The 16,809-nt window shown below is 34.9% G+C and overlaps 3 protein-coding genes across 3 annotated transcripts; all 3 read right to left on the bottom strand.

Annotated features, from left to right (window-relative positions):
* Positions 1-3,447: 3,447 nt before the first annotated feature.
* On the bottom strand, positions 3,448-5,855 carry LOC141486128 (uncharacterized). The gene is made up of 2 exons (XM_074183850.1): positions 5,502-5,855; positions 3,448-4,512 (listed from the first exon to the last, which is right to left on the bottom strand). The coding sequence occupies exons 1-2, from the start codon at positions 5,853-5,855 to the stop codon at positions 3,940-3,942; spliced, it is 927 nt and encodes a 308-aa protein (XP_074039951.1). The 3' UTR covers positions 3,448-3,939.
* Positions 5,856-7,518: 1,663 nt separating this feature from the next.
* LOC141486230 (uncharacterized) lies at positions 7,519-9,711 on the bottom strand. Its single transcript, XM_074183961.1, has 5 exons — positions 9,499-9,711; positions 8,835-9,174; positions 8,554-8,783; positions 8,026-8,439; positions 7,519-7,557 (listed from the first exon to the last, which is right to left on the bottom strand). Exons 1-5 carry the CDS (start codon positions 9,709-9,711, stop codon positions 7,519-7,521), a joined length of 1,236 nt encoding a protein of 411 aa, XP_074040062.1.
* Positions 9,712-11,667: 1,956 nt separating this feature from the next.
* Positions 11,668-16,794, bottom strand: LOC141486190 (uncharacterized). Its single transcript, XM_074183910.1, has 3 exons — positions 14,400-16,794; positions 13,795-14,004; positions 11,668-12,664 (listed from the first exon to the last, which is right to left on the bottom strand). Exons 1-3 carry the CDS (start codon positions 14,812-14,814, stop codon positions 12,456-12,458), a joined length of 834 nt encoding a protein of 277 aa, XP_074040011.1. The 5' UTR covers positions 14,815-16,794; the 3' UTR covers positions 11,668-12,455.
* Between the last annotated feature and the right edge of the window lie 15 nt (positions 16,795-16,809).

The raw sequence follows: 16,809 nt of genomic DNA, 5'->3' as shown, positions 1-16,809 counted from the left end.
TTTAACTACTAAAATAAATGTAAACTTTTAACTAATTAAAATTTGAAAATCTTTAACTTTGCAATAATTTTATAAAAAAAACTTATCATAACAAAATATATATATACATATATATTCTCAAAGGACCGAAACAATTTTGTTACTTTATTCAGCAAACATATTGTAGAGCAACACAACAGAAATTGTTCAAAAAGAAAATGTTTGAAATAGATATTTTATCAGTTCTTATAATAATACATGCATGCATTTTTACATAAGTTTAACACTATATTGACTTTCAGTTTTTTCAAGAACATGATCATATCCTCCAAAAATTCATTTTGGTATTTATCACCCTCAAATACATTATTGAATCTTTTTGGAGAATTCTTCACCGATGCATTCAATATATCAAACAAATTATTAATTTTTTCAATGAATTCAGCAGTATATATTGCATTGGGAGGTAGCCCACCTAGACTCACGTAAGTGTTCATGCCACTGGCAACTGCGTTACTGATTATTTGTGTTGCTAATTTAACTTTCATCTTCTCGAAGTTTGTAGGACTGATATGAGAGTCCGTGAGTTTAGGAGCACACCTAAAGGCCAATTTTTTGTCTTGTTCGTAAAAATACTTTATATGTGACCAAGAAGTTCTGTTTCCATCAAATTCGATGATATTTTTCAAGAGATTTCGAGTTGCTTTGAGTACATGAGGTGTATCAAATAAATATAAAATTTGTTTATCTCCTACCATAAATACTGGATTATATGGTGCGACTCCAAGTTTTTTTGACAATTTTATGAAATTTGAACCCATATCACTTACAAAAGCACCAATAATGAAACCTATATTTGTTAACTTTGGTATGCATTCCTCTATAATTAATTTCAAGTCATCTGCCCTTAGAGTTTCATTAACGAGAAAATATGCCAAAGGCTGCTTCCAATTGAAGTAAGGTCCTCGTATCATAATAACAGTAGCATGATTTGCTGTTATGAATTCTTTGTAATCTTGAATTACCGTAATCTTGTAGCCCTACAATCTCATCACTTCCTGTGTTATAAAATAAATTGGATTTCAATGCCATTTCATCTACACACAAAAAACAATGTTTATCCTGATCCAACATGGTAGTGATTTTTTTCTCCAATGTTTTGAAAAGAGTTTCATTTTGCAATCCTGGCCTACAGACAACTTTCTGTGTGATATATTGCAATGAACGTTTACATGGTAAATGTAAAATTTTTGTAAAAAAATTGTATGCTCTTGGACCCAGGAAATAAAGTGTGAGGGCAAACTGCTTATACTCTGCAGTATATCTCCTTCCCTTTGCCTTCGTTGACTCCAGCCTAGCCTGTATTTTCACAATATCAGCAAGATTTTGAGATAGAAATTGGTCACAAATTTTGTCAAAATCATCAAGAGAGAACTTTTTCTTTGTATCCAAAGCTTCTCTGGCAGCATTTTTCTTCTTCATGTTCTTCAATGTCTGTCTGAGTTTCTGCTTCCGTGGAGTCTGTGAACTCAAAGAAGCTGGAGTTTGAGTCATTGTAGAAGGGGACATCATGCAGCTAGGAGTTTCCTCTGGCTCATCAACTTTTATAAGTAGATTCTCTGCAAAAAACATCCTATGAATGAATTGTAAATTTTTACAATTTTCGTGAATCGCAATAAACGACCCTTTGATATCGCATTTTTACCTGACATATTTGATCATGGTGATTCTTCCATCTCAAAGGTTCCACAGCCTACGGATAGTTGCCCTGATGTGGATGGTTGATTCAAATACGAAGTTGGTGGAACTATTTGAATGTCTGAAAATCAGAGTTATTTTCAAATGACAGGTATGGAAAACATTTACTATTTTGGTCTAATTTATAAAAACGTCTCCCATTCAGTGCCCCCCACTTGAATATTGATCAATTTTGTTAAGGGAATTTTTGCGTTCGAACAGATATGCTGGTATGATTTCATGTGATGATCAATCTTCAATCCCAAGTATTAGACAAACTTTGCAATTTCTATATCTATTAAACAACAATATTTGCAAGTTCAGTACTAAAGACTCGTAATCTAACAGCTGAAATCAGTCTATTATTACAGATTGACAAAACCAGTTTTCTGATTTTTTATGTAATAATTTCGTAAAAGAGATTTGAATGTATGAAGTTCTTACCTGATAAAATATTAACTTTTACAGGCTTAACAGCTTCTTCTTCTAGAACACCAGCTTTTCGTTTGAAGTTATGGGCAAAAACTGTTGGGACTGCTTGAGGAATCAAATATTTCTTCAATTAGGATTTATTCAAAAACATGTTACTCTCAAAATGAAGTTCACAACGATAATGGCCATAAAGAGCTTCTGATGATTTGCCCAATAAATCTTCTCGATTGCAAGCTCTCAACCAATCTTTGGCTCTAAAAATGGTTTATTCATAAGTATTCAGGTGAAACGTTATTCAAAAATGCATTCATCAATGCGATAATAAACCATACCTTTCAATATCTTTAGGAAATCTAAAGAGAGACGTCGTCCTATTCCTTGATTTAGAGTCGCATCCTCGATAGGCACAAACACTTCCACCTCGGTAGCTAGCCATCTTTAGTTGTTAATAGTTGAGTGTATTATTGTTACTGTTCTAAGACCTAACCTCACTTACACAAATGACTAATGTGAGGTTGACAATATACAAGCCAAGCTTGCGATTTAGCGGAAACGCTTCAGATGCGCTTCTGTATAGATAGGGTTTTCTGTGATACGACACGTCGACACAGCCAAGGGGGCGGGTCTATACGTCGCTGATGGAGGACAGGGAACATGGGAGGTGGGAAGTTAGTAATCGGGCGAGTCTATATGCCACTGACGGAAGGGAGGACGCATGTGGAGGAGGAAAGATTAAGAGGCTTCTGGCGCATTTTAAAAACTGTAGGCACTTCGAGATAGCTTCGTGATACATTTGAATTTGAATGTTTTATTATTGATTGCGAGGTAAACTATAGTAAATCATATATTTTAAGAATTTGATGTTCATAATAAATTTGGTAATTAACTCACCAACCAAAAATTTAGTTTTGGTTTCTGTGGCTTTTTGGTACAGATTATTATTATTATTTTTTTTTGAAGGATAGACGTCCCGGAACGCCGTTCCGCCGCGTTCCGTCTCAAATCGAGCCCTGTATATATATATATATATATATATATATATATATATATATATATATATATATATATATATATATATACATTAGTGTAGATCATTGCTTGCACGAGTGCTCGTGTGTCTTCGAAAAAACGTAAGTACATAAAGCCGCATTTTCACGTGTCAAGTAGCTAAAGCGAGTTACTAAAGCAAGTAACTAAAATTTAGTCCGTTCGTTTTAGTGAGCGTTCACATGTGTAGGTACCTGCTTTGTTGTTTAGTTGTTTAGTACAGATTAAACATGGCAGGAAAAGTGACGCGTGCAGCAGTGCGAAATTGTATATTGACGTTATGTGGCGAAGTATCCGAAATACTTGCAGAAGAAATGAACAAAAACAAAAAGAAGCGTTGCTGGGTACGTAAATGGCTGAGTAGAAGAGAAAGATATGGTGCTTCATCTACGTTATTAAGAGAATTAGCAGCTGAAGACGCACCAGAATATAGAAATTGTCTGAGGATATCTCAAGAACAGTTTGAAATATTGCTGGCTCAAATTGCGCATCAAATTACGAAATACGACACTGTAATGAGATCGGCTGTTCCAGCTAGAATAAAATTGGAAATCACATTGTCCTATTTAGCCACAGGGAATAGTTATAGAACGTTGCAGAGGTTATTTCGTGTGTCAACACCTGCAATCTCCAAATTTATACCCGAGGTGTGTGATGCTATTTTTGAAAGTCTGAGAAAATATATAAAGGTATGTATTTTTTGAATATTTTTATTGCGAACAAGTTGTTGATGAACAAAACATGTTAAATATTGGAAAAAGCATGTGCTATCATCTGTGATCTTCTAATATCGTCGTCATAGGTAAGATTTGCTTCTGCATGGATTATAGTGCTGAAGCCATCGCTATACGAAGAAGGCATGTCGGAATATGTAGGGGACTGCATTGGTGTAGAGATGGCAGATGGGGCGTTAGCACTGCTGGTATGTGTGTCTGTGTCGTACCGAATACTCTGGAGGTCTTGGAGTTTAAAACTGGTAAGAACAGACTGAATACGTTCCTGTGCTTTTATTGCAGAAAAAGCAGTTAACGTCATTAATTGTGCAGCAACACTGCGACCAAAAGCTATGTATTCATGTTCATTGGCAGGTTCATGTGTGATAGTTTCGGTTATTTTTTTTAGGTCGTTAACTACTGCAGTAACCTGTCTCAATTTTGCCGTAGCTCTGATTTTTTTCTGTGGTGGTTCCTGAGACTTTTCCTGTGGTGGTTCCTGAGACTTTTCCTGTGGTGGTTCCTGAGACTTTTCCTGTCTGGCAGTCATTATTGCCTCTTCATCTTGTTGTTGTTGTTCGTCAACTGCTTCTTCGCGTTGCATCTGAAATAGAACAAATAGATATACCGTATTATGTATTTTAGGTACCGGAGTCCCAAGAAGAATGGAACGTTATTGAAAAGGGGTTTCGTTTGAAGTGGAACTTCCCCAAATGTTACGGTGCGATTGATGGGAAACATGTGACGATTCATGCGCCGGCAAATTGTGGTAGTGAATTCTTCAATTATAAGGGTACTCACAGCATTATTCTGTTAGCTCTGGTAGATGACAACTATTGTTTTTCCTATATTAATGTTGGATGTTCTGGAAGACAATCCGATGGTGGGGTTTTCCAACAATCATCTTTATTTGAAGCCCTAGAGAATGGTTTATTACCAGATGGTGGTTTCATCGTAGGTGACGATGCATTTTCATTGAAAACATATCTGATGAAACCCTATTCAAAAGTAACACTGTCGGAAAATCAGAAAATTTTCAATTGCCGCCTTTCACGGGCAAGACGGATAGTAGAGAATGCGTTCGGAATTCTGCTTAGCCGATTTCGCATTTTTGAAAAGCCTATGGCATGCTTACCAGAAACTGTGGACAAAATTATCAAGGCCAGTTACGCACTACACAATTATTTGCGAATCACTTCTCAGAACACTTACACACCAAATGGATCGTTAGATGAAGAAGATAGAGAACGCGGTCAGATTAGACCAGGTTCTTGGAGAAATGACAGTAATATACCCTTGCCGTCAATAAGACCTTTGGGGAGTAATCATTCGTCACGACGTGCAAGAGAACTGCGAGATCGACTCTGCCAGTACTTTGTGGGCGAAGGTGCGGTGCCATGGCAGCAACGGATGATATTTTGACTATACCTACTTTAATATTAATATTATAATATGTACATACTTATTCCGTATTTGGTTACATAGCTGGAGAGATGTATTGCTTTAATTTATTACAAGTTGATACTTTCGGGACGGGAAAACACGTATACGGATTAATTACCTATCATATGAACACTACTATAATATACCTACATTGAAATTATCCTGCGTGGGCCTCTTATTATCCTCTATATTACGTAAAAATGCGTCCATTTCCTTGAACCATTTCACACTGGGGACATAAATATCCTCCGCTCCTGCTCCAGACTTCATCGAGTCCCTTATTTTCTTTTTTTCTTGAGAATAAGTTGACCTCAACGCCCGTATTTTGTTCTTGATTTCAGGCACTCCGAATCCTTCTATTCCCATGATCTCCTCAATTTCCTTATACGCCGCGTCCCGAGCTTGTTTATTTTTATAAATCACAGCCTTTGTATCCCATAGACATCGCCTTTCCCGATACTCTTCTACAAACTTTATTGTAGTCGCTTCACTCCAACGAGACATTTTCAAAACACGCCACCAAATTAAAACACAACCAACCTTGCAGTCTGTACTATGAACTTGCCTAAACTGAGCTGTCTACACTTGTTTAGTCGGCTTGGTAGTTGCTAGAAAGCGAAGGTGGGAGAGGCAACTTGCTCAAGTAAATAGAACTTTTTCTATTCACTTGACTAAACAGTTTACTAAATTATGTACTTGCGCAAGTACTAAATCAAGTTGTTTACACCATACAAGTTACTAAATTTAGTTACTTGCTTTAGTAACTCGCTTTAGCTACTTGACACGTGAAAATGCGGCTTAATACTTGTCTTTTACTTGCACGCTCTAGCTGGATCTGTTCTCAGCTACTGTGGTTCTGTATTCAACTAAAATGGTGTGTTCACTTGCTCATTGATAGTACGGGGTATTCGCTGTGAGATGGCGCGCGTATTCAGTTTCGACTATGATTTATTTATGAATCTTGGTGGTTCGGACTTCCATTGTCTAATATGTTGATAACTGATTTGAAATCTATGAAATAAACAAATGACTTAGAGCGAAACAAGTTTTACAAAAAATTATGAGAATTATATTGTAAGAAAGAACAAAATTATTGTATCATAAAAAATGAAATTGAATCAATATTGGTTTAAATATATATAATAGTTAAAATATTAATTACATAAAACAATAAAGCGTGAAATGATAATACGATAAAGACCTTATAAAATATAAAAAGGAAATTGAATATGACCACACAGTAAAATATAAAGAAAATGTATGAATATAAAGGAAAGCTATAAAATAAATGAATCAAACTAAAAAGAAATGAATGAAAATAAAGATTTCAAGCCAGGTTACTTCACAACGTTTCGATTGTTAGTATCCATAATCGTCTTCGGCTGATGGTGTTCGAATATGTAATCCCAGGGTAAACTTCTGAATTAAAAAGTTACACGCCAAAATATTGAATTTGGATACTTTGAGAACTTAGTGATAACAACATTACGTGACGACATTCTAGGTAAAAGATATGCTCTTCAGTGTTTTGCACATATGTTGCCATTTAGGGCCACGTACATTACAAAAAGTTAACTATCAACATTCTGCTCTTTTCATTACTGACAAAGTAATGCGTTATTATTATAAGCATATGAGCTTTCAGTTCCAAATTTTGTTGGAGTGATTCACATTTTCCAGGACGTTTTTTATGGTTAGAATGTAAATGGCAAGTTGATGCTGATATGTAATAAAGTTTTCATAGCCAACCCAACTTCATAGGTGAAGAAACAGCTTCAGAATACTAGTTGGTCAGAAGATTGATTATATTTTTTTCCAGCTGCTTATTATGATCCGATAGTCGAAGGTGATAGGATATCAAATTTTCATTGTCTACTTGAACAGTGATAGACCATGAAAATATTGCTGTTCTGGGGAGACATTTTATCCAGCTATGCGATGGTGAAAAAAAGAGTGACTCAGAACGAATTGATTTATTTTTCCAAATGTTAACAATAATTGTGTAGGTACTCACTATTGGATATGAATATATTTCTTCTATAAAAACATAATTCCCATCATTTACCCATCGATGTTCAGAAATAATATTGAAATTGATGATCAAGAATTTGCTTCAGAAAATCTAAGGAAAACTGGTGTTTTTTAAATGTAACGATTCGAATTTAATTTAAATTTCTATCAGAGTTTGAACGTTATTTTTCTGTGTCTAATAGCATTAAAATTATTTCAAAAACTGACATTATATTATATCTGTTACCGGCAATGTGTACAATTCAGGCATTGTATGGAATACCTAGGCATTGTATACATTGCCGAGTGAATCCAGGCAAAGTATGAAATAAACTCATTTCTTAACAATTGTACAAACTTTGCCTAGGCATTGTGTATAATGCCTAGGCATTATATAGAATGTCGAAAGTTTTGCAGGCAAAGTATAAAATGAACAACATTGTTAAAAATTGTTTATTGCAAATAACAAACATGAAATGTATTAAACATAGGATCTGAAAATCCTCATATTTTACTAGAGTAAAATTTAAAAGTGAAATATTAATTCAAGAAATTACTTGTTACAGCAGGAAAGAGAACTATGGCACTTCGAGTTGCATTTTCGATTGTTTTTAACACAAGCACATTGTTTGGTTTGACATTTAGTTTTGCAAGTGCATCTCACAAATCCTTGGCCGCTTCCTGTTGACTGAGCTGTTGCAACGGTACGAAGTCCTGTTTCTTGATCAGGCACGTCTTCTACTCGAACTAGGCTTTTTGTGCAAACTGTAAACTGTGACCCTGCGTACAGTTGTTTCAAAACTCCGTTGGCGGTCCCTAATTTGTAAAACCCATCTTCTGTCGTATCCATGACCACTGCCAGAATATTTCTCAAGTCACCTCTTCCTTTGTCAACGTCAGGAATTGGAACACGAATAGTGACTCCTTTGGTGACGGGGGGAAACTTTTTATCGGAATTAGCTTTCATTTTCTTAGCTTGTTTTTCAAGACAAGCTTTTGACCTCTTCCTCTCTTTATCAATATTTTCCGAATTAAAACAAGGGACACACAACAGGATTTTTTCAGTATCATCACACCCCTGAATTGAATGGCCACATGAAATATGTATGTCCGCTAAACATTTTGTGCAGTTTTGTTTCTCATTAGTTTGCTGCAAACAAACGCTACACATTTGTAGAAGGCTAGAACTGACCGAGACATCAACGGTTGCCTCATTAACTTCTGAAGTGTTATGATCGGTTTGGAGTGGAGGTTCTAGACTTGATATTGTTTGTGTTTCTGTTGTGTGCATGTTATTAACCACTCTTTCCAAATCTTCTTCGCTGTTAATGGAATCCAAAATGTCTCGAGGCAGAGAAGATGTTGTAAGACCGACCTTTACTTTACAGCCGAAGAGAGCCTCATAGGGCGTTCTTTTGATTCCTGAATGTAAAGCTCTATTTTTCATAAGTTGCACAAATCTCAATCCCTCACTCCAACGGTCAGTTTTTTCATCTTGCATCCAAGTCGAAATCATGTTTTCAATATCTTGGTTTGCACGTTCTACACTACCCTGACTTTGAGAATGACGTGGTTTGCCATGAACGATTTTTAACGTAGGCCAATAATCTTTTAAATTGTAAACTATTTTGTTTGCAAACTCCCTTCCATTGTCTGACTGCAATATACTTGGTGCTCCAATGAGAGTAAAAATATCAACTAGGTGATATGCTACTTCCTCAGCGGTTTTAGTTTTGAGAGGCTTAAGAATCACAAATTTTGTCAAATGATCCTGATAGACCATTATGAACTTAAACTCCCTGTCGGGCTGTGACTGGAAATCAATTAAATCTACTTGACAACGAGAATTAAATTCTGATGAAATCAGGGGCTTTACTACCACTCCTCTTTTCGAACCCTTTTGTTTCTTCTGACATGGCTCACACAAACTAATATATAGCTCAACATCATGACGTGCAACATTTTTGTACTTAATATCTAGCTCTTTTAACATTCGATCTCTTCCACCATGACCAATAGCTACATGAGCTTCATGGAGAACAGTAAATAAATCTGAATCGTGGACATAAAATTTTACAACACCGTCTCCTTGTTTTAATGGGTGTATTAGTTTTTGCACATTTTCTACGATCATTACATCATACCTGTTGAGTAGCCAGTAGTGACGATGTTCCTTTCTGGGCTTGGCCTTGGCATCTTCGACCTCCAACACCAGCTTCTTATAGTCGTCTTCAAAAAAACTATTTTTAGCACTTGCATTCCGAATTTTTACAAGTTCGGCACTAAAACGAAGTTTCATTAGCGATAAACGATCACTAGAACTACTGATACTACTGTTCACTTGTGACATTTTCAAGCAACAATACAGTGGCACGACAGAACAGAACTGAAGCGGAGGCCTAGCACAATACTGTGGCGTGACGGAACAGAACTGAGAGCAGCGTTATAGCGGGGATGGGCGGGGGGAGTAGGTGAGGCAAGCACGTTGTAACTTGAAAACAATGGAACAGACAGATTTTTAACTCTGCCTGAACTCCAGCAGGCATTCTATAGAATGCCTAGGCAAAGTATGAAATGTTTAAAATTTCACACTTTGCCTGCTTACTTTTGGCAATGTATAGAATGACTCGGTATTCTATACAATGCCTGATATTACACTTTGCCGGTAACATATCGATACATTGACCAAACAAAAGCACCTGTCAAGACAACAATTCAATTTTTTCATGATAAAATTTATAATTATTCATTTGAATTGAATGGAACAATACCTCCATCAGTTCAACAGAAATATGTTATTGAAAAACTACACTCACAGAAATCAATTTTCCATTCGTTTTAAAACCCAAATTTGACCTTTTCATACAGATGCTTGATTCTGTGGGTTATTTGAAAATGTATGTCATTAACCAGTAACCGAATGTCGTTGAGTTCGATCATTTTGAAAATATTGAAGGTATATCAACAGACTATGAAAACAGGGTACTATTTGAAAAGTTGACTACTATTTTGGCACGGTCTGCTGAAATGTTCAAAAAGTGTACTTTTCAAATTTAGAGATTATGTCCTCATTGAAAATTGCTTATGTCTCCAGACACATGGAAATGCATGGCTGTCTCTAGTTGAATGGATTCTGTAAATGGGTAACATCCAAGTTTGAGAAACATTGTTGCTGGAATTTTCGAGAAAAAATATTTATCATTTCCCTAATGACAGAGTTAATTCTCCGAAGAAATTGCCTTTCTTAGCTTCTTTAGGAAATAAACCATAGAATCCTGCTTGACAGTTACTTATAAGTATGCAATACATTTTAGGAATCGCACGTTAAAAGATAAGACGTCGTTAGTTCTCTACTTCTGAGGATTTTCCTAGGGGGACAAAAGTTGGTGAACAGAAAAAATCAAACAATTGTTTTAAAATGTAACGATAGCCCGAGACGTTTTAATCGCTGTTTCAGTAAATTATTCTAGAATTCAGATATCAACACAAAACTCAGAGTTGTTTTGAGAGACCGTTAACAACAATAGTCGTAGCCATCGTACTCAATACATCAGATACTTGCAATGGTCCTCATCGCAGAGGTGTTACAGGAAGCACTAACAAATGCAATGAGGAACATTCCACAAGTATATGTTGGATGATTCAAAACCCGTCACAGTATTAGCCAGGAAATAGCTATTCTCTTACAGGAATATGTTGTTATCAACGATATCTCAAAAGAACTCTCGAGCTGTCTGTTCAGATATAATACTAAATATCTCAACAAGAGGATTTGAGTGCTACTTGTTCTGCCCGCCAGGTGGAGCGGCTGCTATTTAGTTAGAGGAAGCACTTGCAATTGTATCCTCTGCAATGATGATTACACAAGTATCTATTAGATAATTCAATGCCCGCCGCGGTATTAGCCAAGAGTAGTATTTTTCTGACCGGCATTTGGTATAATGGCCTACATGCATTGATCATGCTTGAATTTTGTATTGGTTTGAGATTAGTTTTTGATATTAGATATAATTGATGACTCATACATAAATTGTCTTACTTTTTACAACATTAGTCGATGCTGAAAAAAAATCTTTTTCATAGACGGGAGCATCATTTTCATTCATAATGGAAGACTTGTAAAAATTGTTTTATAAAAAAAGCAACGGAAATTCGTTTTTTGGAACAAAAAAAATTTTTCTACAGAGATTTTATAAAAATAAGTCAAAATCAAATACCCACAAAAATAATTTATAAAATGAAAAACTCGTTTAAATCAAATATACTTTATTCTACCAAAGATTCACATGTCTTAAGATAAGCAGTGTAACTACATGCACAACAATAAATAAATATGTAATAAAAAGTACCTGGTGATTTTGGATACTCAATATGAAAAGTTTTGGACTAATGATAAATATAAATTATGCACCACCCCATGCATCTTTATTTAACATAATTGCTATAAATACTGGAGCATGCCAATATTGGTTTTCTGAATATCTGTGAGTAAATCCAATATAATACCATTTCAATTCGATTATGGGAAAAAATGCACTTACTAGCCAATAAGAGTTGGAATTTTTCCACAATATGAACCCTTCATTTTCTTTTCACTTTGAAAAATTTTCGCCTTCAAAAATGAATGGACAATCGAGCACATCTTTCTTTATTGTGAGATATTTGTGAAAAACACCTGTTCGAGCGTGTCTCACAAATATCTACAATAAAAAAGATGTGCATTCATTTTTGAAAGGAAAACATGAAAGATAAAAAAATTCATAGTGAAAGTGTTAGGTTCGGGTTCTGGAAAATTCTAATTTTATATTCCAGAAATAAGCTATTTTCATTTCGAGGGCAAAAACTTATTGAAATTACAAGAAAACAGAAAACACAATGTGCATCAATAAAACAGAACTAGCAGTGATTTTTGAGAAACCATGAAAGGTAAATACATATTTCATCAGTGGAGAGAAAATTAAGGTTTATAATCTGGATAAATTGACTACAACAAAGTGAAATCTACAACAACAAAAAAAACTACAACACATTAATGAAATGACTACTACGAAATTGAATGAGGACAATATAAAAAACTGATTGTAAGTACTCCAACTACTTATTGTTTCTTGATAAATAGTATTTCTTCTTCTGCTGTTGAATCTGACTTCGAACTCTCCTGGGGGTCAAATGTCTCAGGTCTTCATTAGTGTTGATAACTTCTTGTATATATGTCTGAGACGGATAGATAGAAGTTTCACCTTGAATGAATTCTTTGAAAAGCGTCCTAACTAAATGCCTGGTTGGTGTATACCAAGTTCTCTCTGTAAAAAATAAATTGAAGAAATGTATATACTATTTTTTCCCTTTCAGAAGTGTATTTTTTTCCACATTTCAATCAAGCAGATATTTTCATCGAAAAAGTATCATTCGCCATTGAGAGAAGTGAGTAAACTATTTATCACTCTCAAAAGTCTATCAGAGAGAAGACTTCAACAAAGTCGAAATACAGACAGAAAAAAACACCTGTTTAAAACCTGTGCAACGTTCCTCAAGCTCATGCCATAATGTCGCCCAATTTCTCGACCTGGTTGGATGATTACCTGGCAGAATTGTTTGGGGATTCTTTGGTCTTATCAGACATGTTAGGCAAACTAGCTTTGGAGCTCAGTCACTATTTAGAGTTTGAGTTAAGCCTTTGAATATAAGTGGAGTTCTTTCCCAACACCAAACCGTTCTTTTAACACCTCGACACGTGTTTCAATTACCAAGTGATCATCTTCAAGAGGAAGAACTTTTAATCCCTTTCTTTTGAAGATGATCACTTGGTTATTGAAAGACATGTCCGGGAGTTAAAAATAATGGTTGGGTGTTGGGAAAAAACTCCAGTAATATTTATTTCTACACCAAAGATTCCAAACACTGCATCATAAGCCTTTGAAGTTGAGATGGTCGTGACTTACGGGTGCAAAGCTGTCAGGCCTATATTGTCACTCATGAGAGGAAAGCACCTCAAAACTAGTCTGACAGGTGGTCACTTCATCCAGGTCAAGCAAAAGATCATCTAAATTATTGAGAACATCCTGGCATGTGTTTGAGAATCATTGCACAAGTATGTGACAGATTTGGTTGAATATACTTTCTTCTTATATGAGCCAGAAATTTACGTCATATGCTTTTTCCTTCTTGAAATTATTGACATTCGTTACCCTGACAGAACAGAATTTAAGACAGACTACATGACAATGATTAAGAAATTTGAAATCTAATTTTATTTTACTCTGTGCTCTAGTGATATAAAGTGGTAATCTGAATAACTATTAATAAGATAAAAAGAAAATGAGAATATAGAAATAAATTGTAGTGTAAATTTCCTTTTTTTTTCCAAGATTTTTCACAATCTTATTTCGATTTCAATGTTTAATGGTAAAATGTTGAAATCACTTGTACATACTAGTTTTCGTCTTCATGTTGTTGGAGATCCACATTTTGATTAGTGGCACAGTTCGCTTCCTCAAATCGTCACATTTACTGACACCAGCTAAAATCTTATAATTTGATGGCAGTGTCCCTTCTAATAAATGACGAGAGAAAAGTTTCCTTGCAGCTTGTCTCTCTGGTGTATTCCACGTTCTCTTAACAGCAGCTTGACTAGGGGAGAAGGCTGCAACAAATTGTCAAACATAAAATATAAATTTGAAAGAATAAAAATTTAAATGATTGAAGATAAGCTAATTGTAATGAAAGTACAGTTACTATCATCTATAAATGAAAAAGAGCTATTAATCACGAATATGTTATTGTTTCTAGGGTATTTCATTCAACTTTTTACATCAGGTTCAGATACTATGTTGAAACGTAAATATGAAACAGAAGTTCACCAAATTTTTATTGGGAACAAATCGAGTACAAAATCGATTTTGTCAATTTTCTGAACTTATTAACAAAGCTATATTATTAATGAAAATTATTTTGTATTATAAACTGTAAGGATGATAGCTTGTGTGAAGAAAATGAATATAATATTATGAATAGAGTGGACTTCAGTAATCACTATACCTATTAATCTTCGTCGTTTGCCATCTGGTACCTTTCCTGAATCTGAATCATCACTGAAGTTACTACCATCACAGCTTGAGTTACATTCAAGCCCACTTTCATTTTCCATAGTGGTTATTCTGGTAATTTTGGATGGTCCAGGGGTAGGAGAGTAGTACAGCGGTGTAGTTGGAGTGCTCGATAATGCAGAAGTACCTGGGACAGGAGCTGTAGGTAATGACATAGGAGTGCTGCGACAGGCATCTGAATCATTACCAGAAGTAGGTGAACATTGAGCGGCTAAGAAAACTTTGCTAACGCTGATTATATCACGTTCTAAAACAGGTTGCCTATAATATTCTCTGTGGGTCTTTTCCGCATGACCCAAGTATCCTTGCAGAAGGTGTAAGTCTTCATTGTCCAACTTGAGTGACATGGACTAAGTGGCAACATGTTTTTGAAGTATGGTAGCTCGAAGTGACTTTGAATTAGTTGCTCCGCATTCTTCTGAATACTGCCTCATCAATGATGTAGCAGATACATGCCTGTAGACAACTTTTTCATTTGTAACACTACGGTGAGGCAAGGCAAATATGTAAGGATTTTTATCATCAATTCCGGCCTCTTTTCGGTATTTCAATAATAATTTAACACATTCATGCATTGAATTATGTAAGAGAACCGGAACTCCTCTTGCCAATTTTCCACTGACGACAAATCTTACATATTCCCTCACATATATCTTGTCGTTTCCAGACAATTTTTTATATGTATCCGTATTTTCCTCAATTCTTGCCAAGCTGTCTAAATCAGAAATGATACGTCGTTCGAGTTCTCCAGGTCGCCTTCGATTAAAAATCAATATGTTAATCAAAGTAAAATTAGCCAAGTTCCTCCAAGTATTTACATTGAACTTTTTCATCAAAGCCTCGTAGTAATGATTTCTCTTTGTCATTACATAAGAGTTCAATTTCTTGATATCCTCCATTGAGGGCAAAATAGATAATTTTTTCCTCTTATGTTTTAACAAACTCTCGGATGCAGTTTTATTGACGTGTGCCGGAAGCGCTGTTTTCAACAGATGTAACAAATTTTTGGAATCCTTCTTTCCTTCCATGTCCCCATTTTTGATACATTCCGAAATATGTAATTGGATCATATATTTTAGAGATGTACCAACTTCGGTTGGTAAAGAGGGTTTATTATAATTCCCTGTGTTTTCATCATAATCTCCCAAGGTGTTAATAACTTCAATAATATAGTAAAACATCTGGGCAAAATATCTTCGAAATGACACACAGAAGAAATTTTTTCTTTAATCATTGACAAAACTCTTGCCATTCTTATCATACGATTTCGTATCATAGGATAATGATGCTGTGATCTGTACTTACAAGCCATTTCATTACCATAAAGAATAATGAGGTTGTCAAATCGTATGATCTCTTTAATAGGACCATCTCTAAAAGCAAGGAATAAGAAATATTTAACAACTTCGTTGGCCCTTTTATGAATATTTTCTGAAATAGCTCTAGATTTGAACAACATGCCTTTGCTCGAGTTGGAAGGGTTTTTCGTACAATTTTTTTGTAAATGTTTCCTTAATGAATCTTTTTTGACGATTATTTTGCAGCAAGTACATGCTATGTACTGAGATTTATCGGGTTTATCAAAATATTTAGAGACTCTAGCAGGGACAAAATTTTCACCTTCTTTGAAAGCAGAGAAATTACCGTCTCTTCTGATTTGTGAAAGTTTTTCTTTTTTTTTTAGGGTTTTCGTCAGCCATTGCAATGTACTCCTTAACCTCAGGTTCATTTCTGTGCATGGACAAGATGTGTCGTTTAACATTAGTCTTGGACTGCTTGCAGAATTTGCAGGTATTAGGTTTGTTGCAGATTCTGTAACAAAATATATCTACATTCAGGGTCTTAAATTCATATTAACACAATTGCTATTTCTTTATTGAATTTTACAAGGTATCTATCAAAGGCTTATAAGCATATATTGAATTAACCATAAAAAAGTATCAGGAACAAAATGATAAAAATACTAGAGAAAATGAACAAAATTTATTTGTTAAATACTTCACTAATTCCTTAATAACTCGTCTAGAAAACAAACCAAATAAAATTTTTGACAACCAACAGATTATTTTCTCATATATAAAACAAAGTTCTGCTTTTATAAAATAACAAGGGTTTCCATTGAACACAAATGAACTCGTGATGCACTGTTGTGGTAAGGAATATTGCTTTAGTCCTAGCTCAGCACCAAACCGTTATTTTTAACATGTTTTTCTATCATCAAATGATCATCTTTAAGCGAAGATTAAACAAACATTACATCGGTAACATTAAAAATATGTTTATCATGTTACTGTAAACTTCCATGAGGACATTGTTCAATTACACAACACAACAAAAAATAT

Source organism: Leptinotarsa decemlineata, unplaced genomic scaffold (genome assembly GCF_025532065.1).
Source record: "Leptinotarsa decemlineata unplaced genomic scaffold, Ldec_3_MD MMD2_tig00026347_RagTag_RagTag, whole genome shotgun sequence".
Lineage (NCBI taxonomy): Eukaryota > Metazoa > Arthropoda > Insecta > Coleoptera > Chrysomelidae > Leptinotarsa > Leptinotarsa decemlineata.
This window is presented reverse-complemented; position numbering and strand designations above follow the sequence as displayed.

Excerpts from the sequence above, each read along its gene's own strand:
- LOC141486128 (XM_074183850.1), bottom strand. The coding sequence starts at position 5,855 with ATGTCTCGTTGGAGTGAAGCGACTACAATAAAGTTTGTAGAAGAGTAT. Across the intron at positions 4,513-5,501 it reads CCACGCAGGATAATTTCAAT|ATGCAACGCGAAGAAGCAGT; the intron begins GTAGGTATATTA and ends GTTCTATTTCAG.
- LOC141486190 (XM_074183910.1), bottom strand. The coding sequence starts at position 14,814 with ATGTCACTCAAGTTGGACAATGAAGACTTACACCTTCTGCAAGGATAC. Across the intron at positions 14,005-14,399 it reads CAAACGACGAAGATTAATAG|CCTTCTCCCCTAGTCAAGCT; the intron begins GTATAGTGATTA and ends AATTTGTTGCAG. Across the intron at positions 12,665-13,794 it reads CAACATGAAGACGAAAACTA|AGAGAACTTGGTATACACCA; the intron begins GTATGTACAAGT and ends TATTTTTTACAG.
- LOC141486230 (XM_074183961.1), bottom strand. The coding sequence starts at position 9,711 with ATGTCACAAGTGAACAGTAGTATCAGTAGTTCTAGTGATCGTTTATCG. Across the intron at positions 9,175-9,498 it reads GGCTACTCAACAGGTATGAT|TCACAGCCCGACAGGGAGTT; the intron begins GTAATGATCGTA and ends ATTGATTTCCAG. Across the intron at positions 8,784-8,834 it reads TGAAAAAACTGACCGTTGGA|GAATCAAAAGAACGCCCTAT; the intron begins GTGAGGGATTGA and ends CTTTACATTCAG.